Here is a 20,512-nt window from a genome sequence, read left to right on the forward strand (position 1 = left end):
ATAACTTTGTTACGCAGCTTAACCTGATACTATGCTTTTGCTGGTTGGTTTGGCATGTGAGTCCCTTGTAGAAGACCACCTAGCACATAAAAACCATACTTTTGAGGTTTAAAAAAAAAAAGGCACAAATTATTCCTCCAGTAGAAACGATGTTAAGAAATGAACGTTTGATAAATTAACTGTTCCATGTTTGTTTTCAGAGGAAAAACTCTCATTGAACACACTTAGTCAACGCAAGTTCTTTTGCGTCATCCATAAAGTGCCTTCGAGCCAAGTTTCCTTTGTGCCTCATAAAGATGGGAAATAATCACTTCGCAGATTAGGAAATGTAAGTGAAAGTGCTGTGGTCACGCTCGCGGTGGAAGAGTCTCCGAAAGCCCTGAGCAAAGTTCCCAGGCCAAGTCCACAGGGAACTCCTTGGCACTGGGCTGGGCGTGGCAGCAGGCCGCCGTTGCCATGAAAACCGTACAGCGTCTGGCGCGCCTGCCCTCGGGCCCCTCCTTCCGCGCCGGCGATAGGCTGAGAGCGAGCCAATCGGAAGAAGACGAAGAGGCGGGGCGCGGAGCCAAAAGATACCCCGCCCCTGCAGCCTCCGTGCGGACTTCCGGGTCGCGGTGTTCGCAGGGAGCGCTCCGCGTAGAGCGTCGTTTCCGTTGCCGGTGTTTGCAGCTGGGGAAACCGAGGCAGTGCCAGCTTTCCCCCTAGTTCTTCCGCTCCTGTGAGGTGGCTGCTGTTTTATTTTTCTCTCACTCTGAGTTGCTGGCGTGCGGCTGCGCAAGCCTCGCTGGCGTCCCGCGGATAATCCGCAGGGTGCGGGGGCCGTCGGGGCTTTGTGCATCGTTCCCGCGCGCGCGAGGGGCGGGACGGTGTGGTGCCCACGGGGCTCGCACTCGGTTTCCCGAGGCCCTGGGGCTCGGCGGGACGGCCTGCCTGCGCCTGGCACTTCTGCCCTCTTCGTCCCGACAAGCGCCGACGGGATGACTCATTTTAAAGATCCTGATCCGCGTGTCTGGCACCGACACCTGGTGCCCTGCCTTGAGGGGATTTCGAATTTGACAGCTCCTCGGGCCCGGGCGCAGAGAGGGTGTGTCTGCGAATCCCAGGGCTGGAGTTCCCGGTATCCCTCCTCCCCTTCGTTTAGCACCCGAAAAGAGTTTTCTTTCAAGATCAGTTATATCAAGTGTATAGATTTTGTGGGGTTTTTTGTTTTTGTTTTTTAACCTCTTGGTGTCTCTGCCCTTCACCTACTGACTAGAAAAATGATGAATTCGTCAGGATGCCATCTGCTCGTTTCCCAACCTGTATGCTTCAGTTGTAAGCCACTTGTAGTGTTTTCATTTGTCGGAGTCAGCTGACAGAGACAGCTGGGCGCGCTCTCAACCAAGGCTGAAAAGAGCTCATTCTTTGGGAAGCCACATCTGATGTGTGGTAGATTTGAAATTGTTGCTCGGTTGGTCCTTTTATTCTTGAACTTCTTTGTTCCAAGTTTCAAGGGATGAAAAACGGAAGTATGAATCCAAAATATTAAATATAATATTTGGCAAAAATGAAATGTGGTTATTCTTTTTAGCGATTAAATAATTTGGCCAGGTTTTTTTTTTTTTTTTTTTTTTTGGCTACTTTTTACATTTTTTTTAAAAGTGACCATTTGGCAAAGAGATAAATTGACCATTTGGCAAATCATTATTTAAGCTGTTGTATGTTATTTCTTTGCCTGATGAATTAAACACTGTCACAAAATAGACACAGTGGAATAATAGACTTCATTATCATTTGAGGAGTTGGATCAACTTAATTTATTTTTCAGTTTTATAATTCCAGTTTGAGACCGTTAAGCTTGTGTGTTTATATCCTCTTTCCAGGAAAACATGTTCGTGTCTCTGTGGGAGTTTTTCTATGGACACTTTTTCCGATTTTGGATGAAATGGGTCTTACGGCAGATGACTGGGAAATGTGAATTGCAACGAATTTTTGACACCTATGGAGGGGCACAGAGGACCTACAGAATAGGTAATACCTTCAAAATAAAGGAAATTCAACATTAATTATAACCTAACTGAATTATTTCTGCTCACCCCATGGGAGTTTGATTTGAGCGAATCACTGCAGCTGAGTTTCTTAAGCTTTGTGGTCTTTAAGTTCTTTTCATTCTACTACTGACTACTGAATTGAGCACTGAATATATAAAAAAAAACTTCCTGAAACATCCCATATGTATCCAAAGAATGAGCCTTTTGGATTTCTTAAAAATGTATCCATTATTATTCAGATTATATTTGCAGTTGTTTACTAGAAAATTATTCTCTCTTCCATTTGAAATTTCTACACAAATGTATGAGGTAAAGATTGAAGAGTACCCCGCGGAGCGCGTGTCTCTAGCTGCATATGTATCAGAAGATGGCCTAGTCGGCCATCAGTGGAAAGAGAGGCCCATTGGTCGTGCAAACTTTATATGCCCCAGTACAGGGGAACGCCAGGGCCAAGAAGTGGGAGGGGGGGAGTGAAGTGGGGGAGAGAGGGTATGGGGGACTTTTGGGATAGCACTGGAAATGTAAATGAAGAAAATACCTAATTAAAAAAAAAGATTGGAGTCAGTTATCTGTTTTCCTCCTTTGAGGCCTCATTAATGAGTCTTCTCACTTTTTACTCTTATTTCTGAATGGACAGATTACTCATTGGTCCTAGGAAAGACTTTTAGAACCTACTTGGTCCAGTCTCACAGTGATGGCCACATGGTTCTGAGCACTTGAAGTCTGCATGATGTTAATTGAGTTGTGCTTTACCTGTAAGATACCCATTGGATTTCAAAGACTCATATGAAAAAATGTGTAAAGATGTATGATAATTGTATTTGTAATACATTCAAGTGATAGTATAAGTTGTTATAGCAATAAAAATTGCATGTATTTTGTTTAAATATAGCTGTGGAAATGTTTATGGTGTACAGGGGGCTCAGTTTGGCTTGTGTTATATTTCTGTCAAATGACAGTTTTTCAGTGTTTAATTGAAAGTGTTGTTCTGACTTCAAACTCAGATGGCTGAGAAACGGGGTTTGAAGTTACTGTAGAAATGGTAAGAGAGACCTAGGCGGAGCCCCAGCTCATGATGCTGTGTTAAGTAGAAAGACCTGGGCGGAGCCCCAGCTCATGATGCTGTGTTAAGTAGAAAGTCAAGAATTAACCAGCTCCTATTTTGTGTTGATCAAAAAATGCCCTGAATGAGGAATTGATGCTTTTTAGGTCCGAGTGAGTGAGGTGTGGACAGCAGACCCTGTACCCAGCATGACATGGAAGAATGGCAGAGTGTCTTGTGGCTGGATGAAGCATAATGCACAGTTCTACACACACACACACACACACACACTTGCTCAGAAGAACCAAGTGCCTCTTAACACAGACCTCTGCAGACTGTGCTGGTTGGCACTTTACAGTATGGGGAAAGAGCATATTCAAAGCTTTACTTTGAGGCAAAAAGCATCTTTCTTACAATTCTCAAAAGGAGAGTGTTCTTAATATATTCTTAAACATTTTTTTAACAGACCAATACAAATGTTGTCATTCTTAGAAGAGAAACCAGGAATGCAGAGGCTATTTGCTCTTTGCCTAGTGAGAGGAGAGCTGGCAGACAGTCTGCTCCTTTGTTCTTGTACTGCTGAGTTGCGGGCCGCTTGCTCAGACTGACAGAGAAGAGGGTGTAGTGGGGGATATAGTCTTCAGATGAATTTCTGAGATCTTAGCAGTGGGCGAACACCCCCACTCTGGCGGTCTGCACAGAAACACAAAGTTCTGGGAAAATTAGATTGTCACCAGCTTGGTACTGCATTTGGGGGAAGATGGTTCCACCTTTTTCTCTATCCTGTAAGATTTTGAGATGATTGTTGTGTTGTTCATGTGGGAATTGTGCCTTAAACTGCAGAAGTGATTTATCGTTGCTGTTATAGTTTTACTATTTGATTTTAGGTAATTGAGAAAATGTGTTCAAGTGGTAACTTTTTTTTTTAATTTCAGAAAATTCCTTGACATATTCCAAGAATAAGGTAAGAGCACATTAAAATGCTAATTCTAGAAAACTTAACCTAAGTGTATTTTTTTTTCTTTGAAAAGAACGCTTTGATTTCAGGATTATGGTTACCACCTTTGCTATGAGAAACTGTGAGTTAAGTGTTCTCATTTTAGAAATTGTAATTCTGTTTACAAAATACTTTCTCCATGTGTTTTGATGGACAGAAAAGGAGTTCAACTCTGCGTCCTGTTCTGAGGTCCTACCTGTTGATTTTGCAGCAGCTTTGGTAGCTTTGGGGACCAGCATGTTAGGAAAGCCTTTCCCAAGACTGTGTCCTCAGGGTAGGTTGTGTGAGAGAAGAGCCAGGCAAATTTTGATCCAAAGTGAGTCCCAGCATACCATCCCTAGCAGTCAGCTTTTGCTGTATAAGAAACAAGCACAAGGCTGAGGAGCCTAAAGCAGTGTCATTGAGTGCTCATGCCCATGTGGCTCAGCTGCAAAGCCCTTTATCTAGTCGGTCTCATGTTCCCATGTCTGTTTCACTTGTCTTACTGTAGGTCACAGGTGCAGGTTCAGTGGGCAGTGAGGGAATGGTCTCACAGTAAGTCACTGGCGGCCGGCAGACTGTGTCATCTCCATTTGCATCTGTGGGTTTAAATGAGTGGTTAAGTGCAAGACAAAAGATGTATTCTGAACAGCCCAAAGCTGTGGCAGGCGAGTGGTTGCATGGGAACTGACTTGCATGGGAAGGAAAGCCTGTCTGCCACATGTCAGCTGCAGCTCTTGATGTGTTACGTGGGAAACCAAGAATTAACCAGCTAGAATTAACTGTAAGATCACAGTGTTGTCTGTATAAGAATTACTGGTATATATTCTTTTGTGACATTTTTAGTTTAGTTATCTGTGTGCACATCTCTATTATAGATATCCATATACATGTTTGCACTGGTCATAATGTCAAATATGAGTCATAATAAAAAGCGTGGACATGATTCGGTCTGCTGGTGTTGGTAAGAGTCGCTGCCTCACACTGGAATCGGCAGAGCTGGGTTCCACAAGCTGACACGCTTCGTTCTGGAGAGTAACTTCTAACGTGGGTGCTTGTTATCTTAGGTACAGTCTCAGTTCTGAGTTATCTGTGTGAGAGTAACTCACATCTGCATCAGTGGACCCTGGGCAGGGTATAGAGCTGCCTTTGTTCAGAATCCTAAACTGTGGTTTGTTTTTTTTTTTTTTCAAGAGAATATGGCATCTGAAACTTTGAAAGTTTCTGCCCTAATTCTTGTTTAATTGCACACACACATGTGGTACCTGTTTCTGTAATATAGCAGGCAGATCCCCACAGCAGCCTTTGATTGTAGGTACCTGCTTGGACACATTTTATTTCAGAGCTGTTACGGCAGGTCTCAAACTCAGTAGCCCCAGCATCCTCTGGAAGCCTATTGGGAGTGAAGACACTGGGTTCCACCCCAGAGGTCCTGATTCTGTTTCTGACATGTTGGTTCCCCAGTGATGCTTGTTTCCTGCAGGTCAGGGCCCTGCTTGGAGGGATAGCCCTGTGTTCTGACTGTTCCTGCTCGCTCTGTAAAAAGCCATGTTTTCTCCACATAGACTGACTGATGAAGATCAAGTTGTGTTTCTTTGTGTCATAAATCTTGGAATATTTGAGAATGAATTGACCTCTGACAGGTGCTTTCCAGTGCCCTGAAAACTGCTGTAAAAGTGTTACAGTTCCTTGTGCCGCACCCACACACCCACCACTTATATATCCTCTTTAATGCTTTGAGACCTTCCTGCACACCATCAGTGCTGCCCCAGTGCACCCCACTCACTTCCCCTAGCGCATCCCCCTAGTTTCCCTTGTTGCTCACTGTTGCATCTAGCACTGCTCTTGTCCTGTGCTTCTGCTCCAAACCAGCATACCACCTGCCATCAGCCTGTGTAGGCCTTGTGCCACTAGGGCCAAAGTGTTGGTTCTTCCTGTTAAAAGTTTACCTCACATCAGCTCCAGTTTCATTCAGTTCTGACCTCATGAGCACACTGAGCCTTCTCTACTTGGAATCGTAAGCCCCACCCCCTGTCCTTTTTCCTTCTTCTTCTTCTTCTTCTTCTTCTTCTTCTTCTTCTTCTTCTTCTTCTTCTTCTTCTTCTTTTTTTTCCTTTTCAGTATCTTACTTCTTTATTTCTTTATTCTCTCCTGCTGCAAAGAAACAGCACGAAGCATAGTGTCTGTTGCTTACGGCCGTATCCCCAGCGCCAGCACCGACTCCCGGCAAGCAGCAGTGCTTTGAGGGTTAAGAAAACATAGAGTGGGCAGCGCTGGCCCCTTTTCCACATGAGCGTGTGGTTCTTGCTTCCTTTGCTTGTTCTGGTGGAGAAGGATCAGAAACTGAACTCAGCACCCACATATCAGCAGCCTGAGGATAGGCTGGAGCAGCGTCTGGGCTCTCAGAGTTTATCAGTGGGATTTTATATATATATATGTGGTAAATTAAGCTAAATGTAAGTAGGACAGGGGATCAGATATTGGTAAAATTTCAGCAAGGATTGGGTGACTCCCATATGTTCATATTCTGCCAGGGTGTCAGTATTTGTAGGAGTAGTAAAATTGATGATGGACAATTATCAGTAGACAACAAAGAGCAATACAGAGCAGGAAGGACTGAGCATGGCTTAGAGCCGTGGCTGCAACCTTCCCAAGTCTGCGTACAGCTCCTCATGTGGTGACTCCAACCATAAAATTATTTCATTGTTACTTCACAACTGTAATTTCACTACTATTATGAATTTTAATGTAAATATCTGATATGCAGGATATCTGATAATGCCACCCCTGTAAAAAGGTCATTTGACTTCTTTTTTTTTTAAGATTTATTTATTTATTATATGTAAGTACACTGTAGCTGTCCTCAGATACTCTAGAAGAAGGCATTAGATTTCGTTACAGATGGTTGTGAGCCACCATGTGGTTGCTGGGATTTGAACTCGGGACCTTCGGAAGAGCAGTTGGTGCTCTTAACCACTGAGCCATCTCGCCAGCCCCTGGTCATTTGACTTCTAATGAGTCATGATTCACAAGTGAATTCACTGGCTTAGAGTATTTTGGGACTCAACAAGAGTGGATTAAATTAACAGGAAATAATATGCTAATTTTTCAATTATTTAGTAGCTATTTAAAAATCTCACTTGAAATGTAAATGTTAAAGTTGTATTCTTATGATGTCACCATCAAAAATAGAATATTACTGTGTTTTTATTCTGTAATGAGAATAACTAGCAATGCCTAAGATTAACTCAAATCATAGCTGCTTTCTCTTGAAGCCTCGAACTGAAGTTGTTTTGTCAATACATAGAAATGGGCTTGTCAGTTTAAACATGCAATTTGTATATTTCTTCAAGAGAATAATATTATTCTGATGTTGTGGATTTCCATTGACTATCTCAGTATTTTACTACATGAATAGAAGTCTGGAAATTGTTTTGATTTTATTACTTCCTATTTTATTTATTGCTTGTCCCCTCATCAATACCTGTGTCACCATTTTAGAAAGGCAACATAAGAGAGTGCATGTTGATAATATTGATGATAATGTAATTAAACCAGTGAACACTATAAGAATTTGAGAGAAAGCATCCGTGAAACCCTTGTACATATTTAAATACTTTGCATTTTTAATGGTGAGTATGCATGCTTATCTCTGACAGCAATCTCAATATATGGTTCTGTTGGGTTGTAGACTGTTGGACAGTTGAAACGCCTTCTTTGTTGGTTAAAAAAATTACATCTCACTTCCTCACTTACAGACTTGGAACTATTTATAACTATGTCCAATGGCTGCTAAACTGTGAAAATCTGTGGTACCTGGACTATAAATACTGTAGTAGTCCCATGGGTCAAAGAAAAAATTGGTGGGAAATAGACAAAATTGAACTGGAAAAACAACATATCTACATTTGCTTAGCTCACCAAAGCAAACTTTAAAAACCTAAACCAGTACAATCTGTCTGTACCTTTAGAAACCTGAAAAGTAAGCTGAAGAAGTTACGAGGCAGAAAAATCAATGAATTAGTAAAATAGACAACTGTGGGCATTGCCAACAAGCTCAGAAGCCAGTACGTTAAAAAGATTAGTAGCGTCAGTCACCTCTAGCCACTGATGAATTCTGAGAGAAAGCCAAGATTCCCAGTCTTAGGAAAGGTAGAACATAAGGCCCCATAGCCTGGGTCACAGGTTCCGTGAGCAGCTTCATCCTGGTAAACCCTGTAGTTTCTATGAAGTGGGAAAAATTTGTGGAAAGCAGTTTGTCAACTAATATGAAAATAAAAGAATCTAGGTTGCCATATATTCAAGAAAAGAAATAAAATCTCCAATTTAAAATTGCAAAACTCTGTAGCATTGGCCTATTTAGTTCTCTTTTAATAGATGTTTGGGCCCTTGTGCTCTTGAGTGTTTGCCTGTATGCACTGTGTCTGTGCACTGTGTACATATCTGCTGCCCACAGAGGTAAGAAGAGGGCATCAGATTCTCTGGAGCTGGATTGCCAGGTGGTTGTGAGCCATCAGGTAGGTCCTGGAAACCAAACCCAGTCCTCTGCAGAAGTAGTGTTCTTTGCCATTGAGCCTCTCTCTAGCCTTGCTTAATTCTTACCAAACATTTATGGAAGAAGAAACAGTGCCACTGTTAACAGAAAGTCCTGGGAAATGGAGGGAAGACCCCCCCACCTCCCTTTCGAGTGCACACTAAAACCAAAGACCTATAAATAAAAAGTACAACTCGGTGTCCTTTATGAACATGATGCAAGAGTTCTTACAGAACATGAGCAGAGTGATCATAGTAACACATAAAAAGGACACTGTTAGGATTAAAGTTTAAGTTCAGGGACTATCATCTATTACCACAGTAACAGAGTCGACAGATACTGAAAAATCGGCTCATGACTGAAATCTATCCCACAATCCATTAAAGGTCGCCCGCGGACCATCTAGCTGACATCACAGAAGACATTCGGCTTTGAAGGGTTAGTCACCTGTAGTTGGGGCATGACAGATCTGATTAGTTTCTCTGCTTCTACTCAGCATTTTACTGAAATCTTGGGGACCACAGTCAGCAAGGAAAAACAAAACAAAAATAAAACCTGAGACATAGTTGGCCAGAAAGAGCTATATGTATTAACAGAGATGTAGTCTGAGAATGTAGACAGTGCTGGATCCCTGGAGGTCACTGCTATGTATTAATAAGTGGACTGAAATATTTGGCAGCAGGTTGCTCACTTCTGTCTGTATTAGCAGTGCACTTTTGGATCATCAAAGAGCAGTGCTGCCGCAGCAGACAAATGCAAACCATCCAGGGAGCTCTAGTGAGACAGTTTTCAGTCCTAACCCTGGGGAGGAAGTTTTGGGGAAAAAAAAAGCCTGATATTTATCAATTAAAAGACTCAGTGTTTCTAAATATGAATTCGAAAATTGACCTGTGAAGTTTTAATGAAAATCTCATTGAATATGTTGGAAAGCTGTACTGGCGAGTTTTGTGTCAACTTGACACAGCTGGAGTTATCACAGAAAAAGGAGCTTCAGTTGAGGAAATACCTCCATGTGATCCAACTATAAGGCATTTTCTCAATTAGTGATCAAGGGGGAAAGGCCCCCTGTGGGTGGGACCATCTCTGGGCTGGTAGTCTTGGTTCTATAAAAGAGTAGGCTGAGCAAGCCAGGGAAAGCAAGCCAGTAAAGAACATCCCTCCATGGCCTCTGCATCAGCTCCTGCTTTCTGACCTGCTTGAGTTCCAGTCCTGACTTCCTTGGTGATGAACAGCAGTGTGGAAGTGTAAGCTGAATAAACCCTTTCCTCCCCAACTTGCTTCTTGGTCATGATGTTTGTGCAGGAATAGAAACCCTGACTAAGACAAAGGCATTGACAAGCTCAGTCTGCAAACTTATACAGAAATAGAAAGAGTGGCCTGAGATAGCTCAAAATGATCGTCTAAGACGGGTGTACTCAACAAGGGTTCCTACAGATAGAGGGGGTTATCAGACAGACCAGAGCAGACCTCAAAAAAAGAGCACCTTAATGTGCTGGCAGCAGTGGGTGCTAGGGAGCTGGAAGTGGCAGGGGTAGAAGGATGGGCTTGGGGGGTGAGCAGGTGGTACACAGAGAGACAGCTCCTAGAGACTGTTGCTACTCCTCTTTTTAAAATTTTAAGATTGTAACATCTTATTTTTGACAATTTGATAGATCTGTAGTGTTTCCCAGAATACTCTCCCTCTTACCCACTCTACCTCCTGGGTATGTGGGCCTCCTTGCCACCCCTCCCCCTCTTTTCTGACATCATCTGTTGTTTAATTATGATCACTTTTACGAGTGTGGGTAGGAGGCTTTTAGAAATTCACAAAGACTTAGATGACTCCAGCTTTGGGGAGGTCTGAAGTCAGTGGAATTTCTTTTTGCATTTAAATATCTTCTTTGTAAAGTTGCAAATACAGACTTCTCTATCAGCTCTTGGAGACTTCTCTCATGTATCTCTGTCACTAGGTCCTACAGAATGCAACACGAGTTTCCGAGAGTGAACTGGACAGGTGTATAGCGAACATCATGAAGGAAAAGAACATCTGCCCCGAGAAGGACACAAGGTGTGCTGACTCCCTCTGTGACTGATGGCGCCTGCTGTGCAGAGCCCTGCACAGTTGGACTGTGGTGGGGAAGGCTAGTGGGTGAGACAACCCAGCTCTGTCATCCCCTGAGCATTGAGGCCCAGAATGCTGATATCTGCACAGGCTGCAGCCGCAAGCTGGGCCCTCCCACTCCATCCCTGAGGTCAAATAAATAGCTGGCAGCTGTCCTTCCTGCCCTTCAGGTTTTGGTGTCTCTGTGCTGTTCAGGTCAGGCCCTCCCATAACCCTCTTGTGTGTGTCACATGTTCTGCTGAGTCCTTACACTGTTCTCTGTCCTTCATGCACAGGCTGCACTGCCCATCTGTAGGCTGGGGACTCTTGTACTATAAGAGTCACCAAGTAGCTGGCCAAACAGATGATAGGCACCCTGATGAGCAACAGTACACTGAAGACTAGCCGTCTTCTGTGTTATAATAAATGACATTAGTTGATACATAAGTAAGGGAGGTGAAGGGTGGCTTTGGGGATGTGACAGCAGTTAGGAAATGAACCCTTGGGGTAAGAGGCCACAACCCCAGCAGGGACTTGGTGCTGTGCAGACTGGTCTGAAGGTCATTTCATAAACAGGGTGAGGCTTAAAGTTCTTCCAAACTGTTGATGGCTTGGAATTTGAAGTGCTCTAGCTGAGAACTAAAGGTTAGTGTGCTGTTACTATAGTGCAGTCACTGTAAAAAGCATGGAGCTCCAGGGAAAGCAAGCTACTGTACTTGGGGAAACTGAGAGAACTTGTCATGGGTTGTTTTGTATATACTTTAAATTATTAGAGATGTTGCAAAGTGACAGTAAAGATTTGGGGCTGTGTGGACATTTCAGAGAAAATATGTTGAGTGATGTCTTGTGATGGAGTCAGTCACATGGTGCATGCTGTCTAGGCCTTGTTTTATCAGAGCTCCGAGTGATGCTCTGCACAGCCTTGGGTGCTTAAAGAGGCTCTTCGGTGCATCTTGAGTTAAGTCAGAAGCAGAAACTCACTTCCTAAATAGATGTGTGACTGCCCCCCCCCCAAGCTTTGCTTTATTGTGATAGAGAGGTCTGATTTAAACTAATAATTTTATCCTCTCAGTTTTCAGATCTGCATGCGGACATGCTTACTGCAGATAACTGGCTATAAACAGCTCTACCACGATGTAGAAAATGTGAGGAAAAAGCCCTATGACTCTGCCAATGCACAGCACGAGAAGATGCTCCTCAAGGTGAGCCTGGCGCAGGGTGCAGGGCGCAGGGCGGGCGTGTCTGCTCCGAGAGCTGGGTGCACTCTCCAGCCTCACTTGCCCTCCTGCTTGTTTGCCTATTGAAGCATTTGTTAGATTTCATAAATAGGGAAAGATTGTTGGTCACCAGCTTAGTTGATAAGCATCTTTAAAAACATATTCATGTTTTTAATTCTGAGATAATTATAAATACTGACACAGGAAGAAAAGGAGAGAGCACCTTCCTGTCTCCTGCTTCTGCTGTGCAAGTGTGTGAGGCTGGAGTCGCACCCATATCTAATGTAGCAAACTGGCCTGTGGCTTATATGAACCGGGGTTCTCCTGGGAGGCAGGCTGGGGCTGAAAAGAGAGAAACTAGACGGTCGAGAGAAATAATGGAGCCAAAACAAAGGTTCTGATCAAGGCCTGAGAGTTTATTAAGAGACCTTGCTTATAAGGGGGAAGGCCCATCCCCCACCCCCCAATGCCAGGCTTCTTGACTAACCAGGCTGGCCGCTTATTCAGGAAAACAGGTTCAGCCTCTCAGCAGGTGGCAGAAGAGCAGGGAAGTTGTCACTTCAAAAAGGAGCCAGCCAAGTCAGAAAGCTGCACCACAGGTGACCCCACCTCAGTGGTGGCATGGTCTATACCAGCCCACTTCAGGCTGGGGGAGCTTACAATTTAAAGGCTGAGGCCTAGAGAAAGAGCTGTCCAGTGTGACCCTTCACTGGAGGAAAAGACTCCAAAGCCTGGGGACTGGGTTGACTTGCTATGGGTGCTGACTGCCTCCTGCCTGCCTGTTTCCACTACAGTGCACACTGTGTAGGAGGATTAAAGCTGTGGTTTTAATTGCTTTCTTTCATTCTTTCACACTTTTACTCTCTCTTTCCATCCTGTCCCTCTCTCCCTCCTGCCTCAGTCCTCTCCAGGCTCCTCCCTCCTCACCATTTTCATGAAGCAGGGGTTTCCTGATGACATTTCATGCAGCCTTAACCTAGACTCCCTATGTGTCCCTCTGTGCTGGCTGGTTTTGTGTGTCAACTTGACACAGGCTGGGGTTATCACAGAGAAAGGAGCTTCAGTTGGGGAAATGCCTCCATGAGATCCAGCTGTGGGGCATTTTCTCAATTAGTGATCAAGGGGGGAGTCCCCTTGTGGGTGGTGCCATCTCTGGGCTGGTAGTCTTGGTTCTATAAGAGAGCAGGCTGAGCAAGCCAGGGGAAGGAAGCAAGCCAGGAAAGAACATTCCTCCATGGCCTCTGCATCAGCTCCTGCTTCCTGACCTGCTTGAGTTCCAGTGCTGACTTCCTTGGTGATGAACAGCAGTATGGAAGTGTAAGCCGAGTAAACCCTTTCCTCCCCAACTGATTCTTGGTCATGATGTTTGTGCAGGAATAGAAACACTGACTAAGACAAGTGGTAAAGATTTTATTTATTTAAAACTAAATTATTTTTTCTTTCAAAAATTAAAATTTTATGAAGTAGTTACACCTATCTCTTGAGTTATATTAATATTATTCCACGATCCCTTCTCTCAGAATTAATTTTCCTTTATTCCTTTCCCTTCCTCCCTCCCCCCCTCTCTTTTTATTAAAAAGTAACCACCCAGCATTACAGCATAGCCTATTCAAGCCTAATATGGGTCTGTTTATTCAAGACTGCTCTTCCCAAACAATTTAATGTTAGTACACATTTATTGGTTATTAGACACAGGTCATTGCTCTAGATTTCTGTGGTATTTGCTTTTAAAAAATGATTCTTCACAACAGTCATTCTAGATACACTATGTTTTAAATACAGTCCTTGTTGGTCTTAGAATCTGCATATAAAGGTTGTTGAACTTCAGGTATTCAATTATGAATTAGATAAACTAATAAAAGGAAAATGTCCCAGTAAACCAAGAACATTACTATTATTTGTAACAAAAAAGCATGTTTGTGCAGCTTTGGAGTCTTCTGATGCCAACGAAAAAGTTGACGGCCCGGATCTCTAAGCAGTGGGCAGACATTGGTTTCCAAGGTGATGATCCCAAAACAGACTTCAGAGGCATGGGCATACTCGGACTGATCAATCTCGTGTAAGTCAAAATAAAGTTTCTTATTCCTTGGCTGAACAAAATTCTGCAGTTGCTTCATATTAACTCTAAGTTTTCATAGGTATAATGCGCATGTTTGCTAGTGTGTTGGCAACATTCAAAGACATTGTGTGTGTTTGTGTGTATGTGTGTGTGTGTGTGTGTGTGTGTGCATATGCATGTTACGAGTGCCGAGTTTGTCTCTTGTGTGCACGTCTGTGTGTATGTGTGCACATCTCTGTGTGTGTGCACGTCTGTGTGTGTATGTGTGCACGTTTGTGTATGTATATGTACTTCCAGTGCCTTCCCCTTCCTGTGTCTTTCTGCCTCACTTTTGACATGTGCTTAAGAGTCATGAACACCCCTTTCTGGTTTTGTCATCTTGTTTCCACTGTGTGGGCTCTGACTCCATTTGGGGAAACACCCAGGTTAGGTGACATGCTCCTCACTACCTCTGGCCACTGACCTGAAGCCTGAGTACCATGCTATAACAACCTGCCTTTTCCTCAGCATTTAGGCTACAATGCAATCCCAAATATGCAATATAAATCACGACTGATAGTCAGCACTCTTCCAGTAAGCAAGAGGAAGATCAAGTTCTTACACCAGTGGTTCTCTACTTGTGGACCGTGACCCCTTTGGGGGCAGCACATCAGACATTTACATTATGATTATAACAATAGCAAAATTACAGTCTTGAAGTAGCAGTGGAACACTTTGATGGTTGGAGCCACTCTGCTAGATAGATATACAGGTGCATACGCTATCGTGTTTGAGTTTATCTGTAATTGTGACTTACAAATTGTAACTGATGTTGAGAATGGGAAGCCAGTAGGTTTGGTTTTTTTTTTTTTTGGATAATTCTTAATGTGAAAAAAATCTGAATTGAACTAAACTAATGCTGAGAAAATTGTTTAGGTCAATGTGGGTAAAGCTGTTGGGGGAAGGATATGCCATAATGAGATTTCAAGATCTATGCTATTTTAAATTATAAAAGCATGCATGTTTTGGCAATGCCTAAAGCTTAATAGTTCTATGTAGTTCTGCTTCCTAAAGATAAATCAGACAGTAAGTGACTTCGCTGCCTCCACTGGAAGAGACTCCTACTGAGCCTGGAGTATCGTGACAGAGTCTGACGCTAGACTGTGCGGAGGGGTCTTGGTGTGCCTCTGATGACCTATAGTTTCTTCACTGTGTTTAGAGCATAGGCTGATGTGAAGATGGCCAGAATCCACGTCCATTAGTAATGATCTGCTTGTCAGCAGTGTGTTACAAGCGCGCACTCTAGCGTGGCAGAGAGGACAGACAGTGAGGAGAGTGGCCCGCCCGGCAGCTGCACTTTCATATTGGACAGGATGAGAGTCTGCAGATTTCAGAACTCTTTTTTTTTTTTTTGTAAGCAAATAGGACATCCCTTTGTAGGTGATTTCTCGGCTGAAATGGTCTTGCCAAGAGCCAGTCTGTCTGTGGTCCTTATTTAATAGGCCATCAGGTGCCTTGAGGTGGAGATGGTGTAGCTGTGGCAGTGAGGGCACTGGTCTGACAGTGCACGTGCCTGCTCTGAAGTGTTTACCCTGCTTTTGGTAGGACATCTCACTTCATCATTTCCCTTGACTTGTTTAGGTATTTCAGTGAAAACTACACCAGCGAAGCGCATCAGATTCTCTCCCGCTCAAATCACCCCAAATTAGGGTAAGCTGGGCAAACATAAAAAACTAGACTCTTGAAGTGAAAATGACTGTATATTTCAAAATGTATTGTAAAATGATGTTATTTTAATCACTGAAACTGCAGAAAGGATAATATAAACTATTTTAAAGAAAAATGATCATAAGTATTCTGTGTATTCCAAAATAAATTTTATCACATGATGTAATTTATAAAACAAAGATAAGGGCTCATATTTTTTTTTCAAGGACTATTTCAAAGTAGAAGGAGAAACTTAGGAAAATCTGAGTTAGCTTTGAAAATAGTAAAGAAAATGCAAATTGAGCCCTTGTTATTAGCTTTATATTGCTTTGTATATAATAACTAGAACAATAAAGCATGATGTATATGGGTGTCCCTCATTGTATTTAAATGTTGCAGTCAGAACTTTTATTTTTACTTCTTGGCTTCTATTCAGAAAACAACAGTCTTCAAAAAAACAAGCACTTTGCAGGGCAGTGGTGGCGTACGCCTTTAATCCCAGCACTTGGGAGGCAGAGACAGGCAGATTTGTGAGTTCAAGGCCAGCCTGGTCTACAGAGTGAGTTCCAGGACAGCCTGAGCTACACAGAGAAACCCTGTTTTGAAAACAAACAAACAAATAAACAAACAAACAAAACAAAACAAAACAAAAAAACAAGCACTTTGATCTTTCTCCCTATCTGAATTCAGAGAGGTTACTGTAAAGTAGGCCCTGTGTCAGGAGTGCAGTAGAGACAGTTTGGGGTGGACTAAGGAGCTCTTTACATGCTGTAAGCTTCTGTTACAAGCCGTCAGCTAGCTGTGTAACTGGCCATGTTTCTGACGTAGGTATTCTTATGCAATAGTTGGAATCAACCTTACAGAGATGGCTTATAGTTTACTGAAGAGCGAGGCCCTGAAGCTTCACCTCTACAACTTTGTCCCTGGGGTACCGACGATGGAGCACTTCCACCAGTTTTACTGTGAGTATTGGGGTCAGAACCAGACCTGACCAAGAGCAAGTCTAACTCTCAGCGAGGCAGAATATAGAGCTTTTAACCTAATGCCTCTGAATACAGAGTTTATGCTTATCATTTTATTGTTTAAGATCTTTGCTATCCAAGAGAATAATGGAAGATGATCTCTAAGTGCACTTTAAACGTTACTTTCTATATTTGAACTCAGATTGTCTGGCTGGTGTGACAAGTAGCCTTATTCACCAAGCTGTCTCCCTGACCCAAGATGTGTATATATACTTTCTGAACATGGTCTAAATAGGTGATTTTACTCCTGTGGACATGTATTTGTGTGTTTTTTACTTGCAGGTTACCTTGTCTATGAATTTGACAAGTTTTGGCTTGAGGAAGAGCCAGAAAGCATTATGTACTTCAACTTGTACAGAGAGAAGTTTCACGAGAGGATCAAAGGACTCTTGATGGATTGCAATGCTGTGCTCACTTTGAAAACATGAACCATCCATGTATCTTCACTTTCTACCACATTTTGCACACACAACAGAATTTATATGTTATTATAGAAATTATCTGATTAACTACACTCATATAATTTCCTACAAAAAATACTTCAGAAACTCTATTTAAGAAAGCTAGCGGACAATCAGTGTATGTTTACAGTTGTTTATACACTGTTCTCCAAAGGTCCCTTACCCTTCCAAAGAGCCCTTCCGGAGTCACATGAACTACAGTTTGGAACTTGGGTCTTAGCTTGTTCGTTTAAAAGTATAAATCAGGTATATTTATAGTTAGCCAATTGATCAAAATGTGCACGAGTCTGTTGTCATTTTATGTGTGGTGCTCCCAAGCTGGTGTCTTTTTGAAAATTCTGCAGGGTCATTGTTCGCTCTGGAAGTGGCTTTTGAATGCCCTTTGTCTTTTTCTTTCTAGGAAAATCAACACAGGATGCCCTCTGAGGCTTTCTTTGTGTCTCTAGCTCTTGTCAAGATGTCCTGTCCTTGGAGCAGAGGACGCATGACTCTGTCAGGGAGGGTGGACAATCATGGCTTCCTTTGATTTTTCTGGTCACTGACTAAAGAACCAAGACGTGGCAGTACTGATGATAGCTTCTTATTTATAAGTAGCCCGTGTGGGCGGTCTTATTGTAAGGAGTCTAGGCATGTACTAGCCAGGTCAGTATTTGTTTTTATCAGCTGTAGAAGGAACCTTCCTCAGAGCCCCCTGGGAGAACCCTGCCTGTGTGTTTAGAAAGGAGGTGCCTCTGCTGAGAAAATCTGGACTGCATTTGAAACATAGTTTCTTTTTCAATAGAACTGTCTTTGAAAATTACACAAGAAGAAAACCGAGAGCCTTTTAGACATCTGTTCCCTATCATTGGTGTGTTTGTTCTGGGTAATGTTGTAGGGACCTGGGTTAGCGGGCTGGGAGGTGCTAGCTACCATAGCCTGGATCATGACTGTGCATTTTTGTATAGCTTTATTCTCCAAAGTCTCAGGAGGGCAGCAGGTACTGTCGAGGATTCTGTGAGGGGATTCTAATGGGGTGGTTTCCTCTTTGCACGCTTTAGAGATTTGTTCTCAGAGCAAAACGAAAAGAGCCTAAAGATAAGAAAGATGATTGGACTTGGAAGCACTGCATACGTCCTGTGTAAACCAGTCTACAACATGATTGGTTAACCTAAAACATGGTGATGTTTTGCACATCTTTTAATATCAGGTATTTAAAGACTAGCTTATGTGATAGAGGAAAGTTTGCTGTTTTCTCACAATTTGTTCATGTCTTCTGACAAGCCTGTCTTCCCACTTGTGGGGGTTGGGAGGAGAGAGCAAGCATGAGAGAGCGCAGTACGGATGTCCCATAGGAGAACGACAGCTGGAGTGTTGTATAGCACTGTGTTGCAGAGCATGGGTTCAAATTGCTTTTCCTTAAGGAAGATAAAACTTTTTTTAAAAGTAGGTTTGTTTTATAATGCTAGAAAGGATTTAGCTTTTCAGTATTATAGGAATTTAATAATTGATTTCTTATAGGGGACTTGTTGACCCTGGTAATACAGTAATTTCATTTTTGAGAAATCTTTTGTCACCCAGGTTTTATGATGTATTGTGTAGCAAAACCCTAACAAGGAGCCCATGGTTACCATTATTGTTCACTGTATTATAGTGTGAAGTCTTCCATGGAAAGCAGCTGTAGTAGTCTTTAACTTTTGTGCTAAAAGTACTGATGCATGTATTTTAATCTTTGAGCAGCCTAGATCTTGAACTGATTTAACTCTTTATCAGCATATGTAACAAAAGCATACTTGAAGTATGAAAGAGGAAGTAATAATAATAATAAGTAATTATTTCTTGGCAGAAAAAAATCTCTAATGATGTTAAGAACATATTGTCATGGTTTGGTTAATGTCACAGTCCTTAAAACCTCCTTTGTTTGTACATTACAGATATTGTTTGGGTTTTTTTTTGTTTGTTAAAATTATCATTAGCCATTTCAGATAATTATATAGTGAACTGATCTGTTAGCCAATTCCAGCTTCAAAGTTCTGATCTTCTGGGAGCTTGACTGTCACTAGTTGTGCACTAGAATGTTTCCCTTACTTGCAGCAGACATCAGAACTTCATGCAGTTTTAAAACGCATGTTTAGATGCTCACCTGTGTCTAGGACTTGTAAAATTACAATGTAGCAATTGGTAGTAATGTCATTGAAGTACAAGAAAGTTACGTTATTTTATATTAAATCGAGTAGAATCGATGTGGAGATGGATTCTTGTACATGTGACGATGAAAATATTTCACCAGTGACAAGAGCAGCATAAGAATAGAACCACAACATTTAACAGTTGAGATGCTCTGAAAGACAATCTTTTAAACATGGGAGACACTTGGGGATCATGGATCCTAGACCAGGCTCTTTGTAAATAAATGTTACAGTACAGGTAGGTATAAAAATGAACTGGCACCATTTATAGTTCAAAACTCAGACTGTTTTTCTTAAAAATTTCTACCCTGTTTATTCTTCCTTTCTATTTTATAGCTACTTAGATTTGTGTTACTTTTTACGAAAAATGTATGCAGCATTTATTCTTCCCTCAGTGTTAGCCATCATTCATATCATTCTGTCCCTTGAGAATATTCAGCAAAAGGGATTTTGATTACAAGTTTTGCTCAAAGAAAAACAATTTCTTGGGTGTGAAAAGCAGCTCTTCATTTCTGCAGCAGAGGGGAACAACAGCATAGAAGATGGAGCTTTGCCTAGGAAGGTGATGGTTTATTATTGTGCTCATAACTGGGGACCAGCAGCTGCATCCCCAGCACAGGTGCTCTACTCTAATCCACAAAGGATGGTGCGTCTGGGGAGGCTTTGTCGTCATGTTCATGTGTACTGGCCTCTCCACACAAATGGCTTTTAAATGAAGATGGCTCTTTCACACTCTGAGAAAGATCATGATGTGTATTTTTGTTTTCTGTCTCCAATTTTTGATGAGATAAAAGTTTAAATGTAGTGAAGGTAGGACCCAACAACCACATTGACGTTGGTAGGGTAGTTCTATGTTTTGTTAAAGTACTGACAAATATTTAAGCTGTAGTGTTCCCTGGAGGGAAAGCACCAGTTGGTAACTTAAATTTTTGTCTATTTTGCATCAAGCATTTGAATTTCATGTAAAAGCAATAGTGTGAGATGTGACGTCCTTTCGTTTGTGATGTTAAGTGAGAGAATAAAATCACAGCTGAAACTGTTGTAAGCCTTTCTGTGGATGCTTGAGCTGCCCCTCACCCCTATTTAAGTCGTTTGAGTTCAGGAAACAATGCTTGCGTAAGTTACAGGTAAGTTGTAACACATAGACTTGTGACTCTTTTTTTTTTTTTAAGATTTATTTATTTATTATATGTAAGTACACTGTAGCTGTCTTCAGACACACCAGAAGAGGGAGTCAGAT

General features: G+C 42.2%; 1 protein-coding gene across 1 annotated transcript; it reads left to right on the forward strand.

Moving 5' to 3' along the window:
• Positions 1–602: 602 nt before the first annotated feature.
• Elmod2 (ELMO domain containing 2) lies at positions 603–20,312 on the forward strand. Its single transcript, XM_021170414.3, has 9 exons — positions 603–723; positions 1,863–2,010; positions 4,008–4,036; positions 10,532–10,629; positions 11,735–11,864; positions 13,805–13,938; positions 15,559–15,627; positions 16,453–16,586; positions 16,929–20,312. Exons 2-9 carry the CDS (start codon positions 1,869–1,871, stop codon positions 17,072–17,074), a joined length of 882 nt encoding a protein of 293 aa, XP_021026073.1. The 5' UTR covers positions 603–723; positions 1,863–1,868; the 3' UTR covers positions 17,075–20,312.
• The last annotated feature ends 200 nt before the right edge of the window (positions 20,313–20,512 follow it).

The sequence above is a fragment of the Mus caroli genome, unplaced genomic scaffold (assembly GCF_978045245.1).
Source record: "Mus caroli unplaced genomic scaffold, Mus_caroli_1 scaffold_10, whole genome shotgun sequence".
Lineage (NCBI taxonomy): Eukaryota > Metazoa > Chordata > Mammalia > Rodentia > Muridae > Mus > Mus caroli.

Bases quoted from the DNA above. Each gene is read 5' to 3' on its own strand.
- Elmod2 (XM_021170414.3), top strand. From the start codon at position 1,869: ATGTTCGTGTCTCTGTGGGAGTTTTTCTATGGACACTTTTTCCGATTT. The intron at 2,011-4,007 runs GTAATACCTTCA...TTTTAATTTCAG, and splicing joins ACAGAGGACCTACAGAATAG to AAAATTCCTTGACATATTCC. The intron at 10,630-11,734 runs GTGTGCTGACTC...TTATCCTCTCAG, and splicing joins TGCCCCGAGAAGGACACAAG to TTTTCAGATCTGCATGCGGA.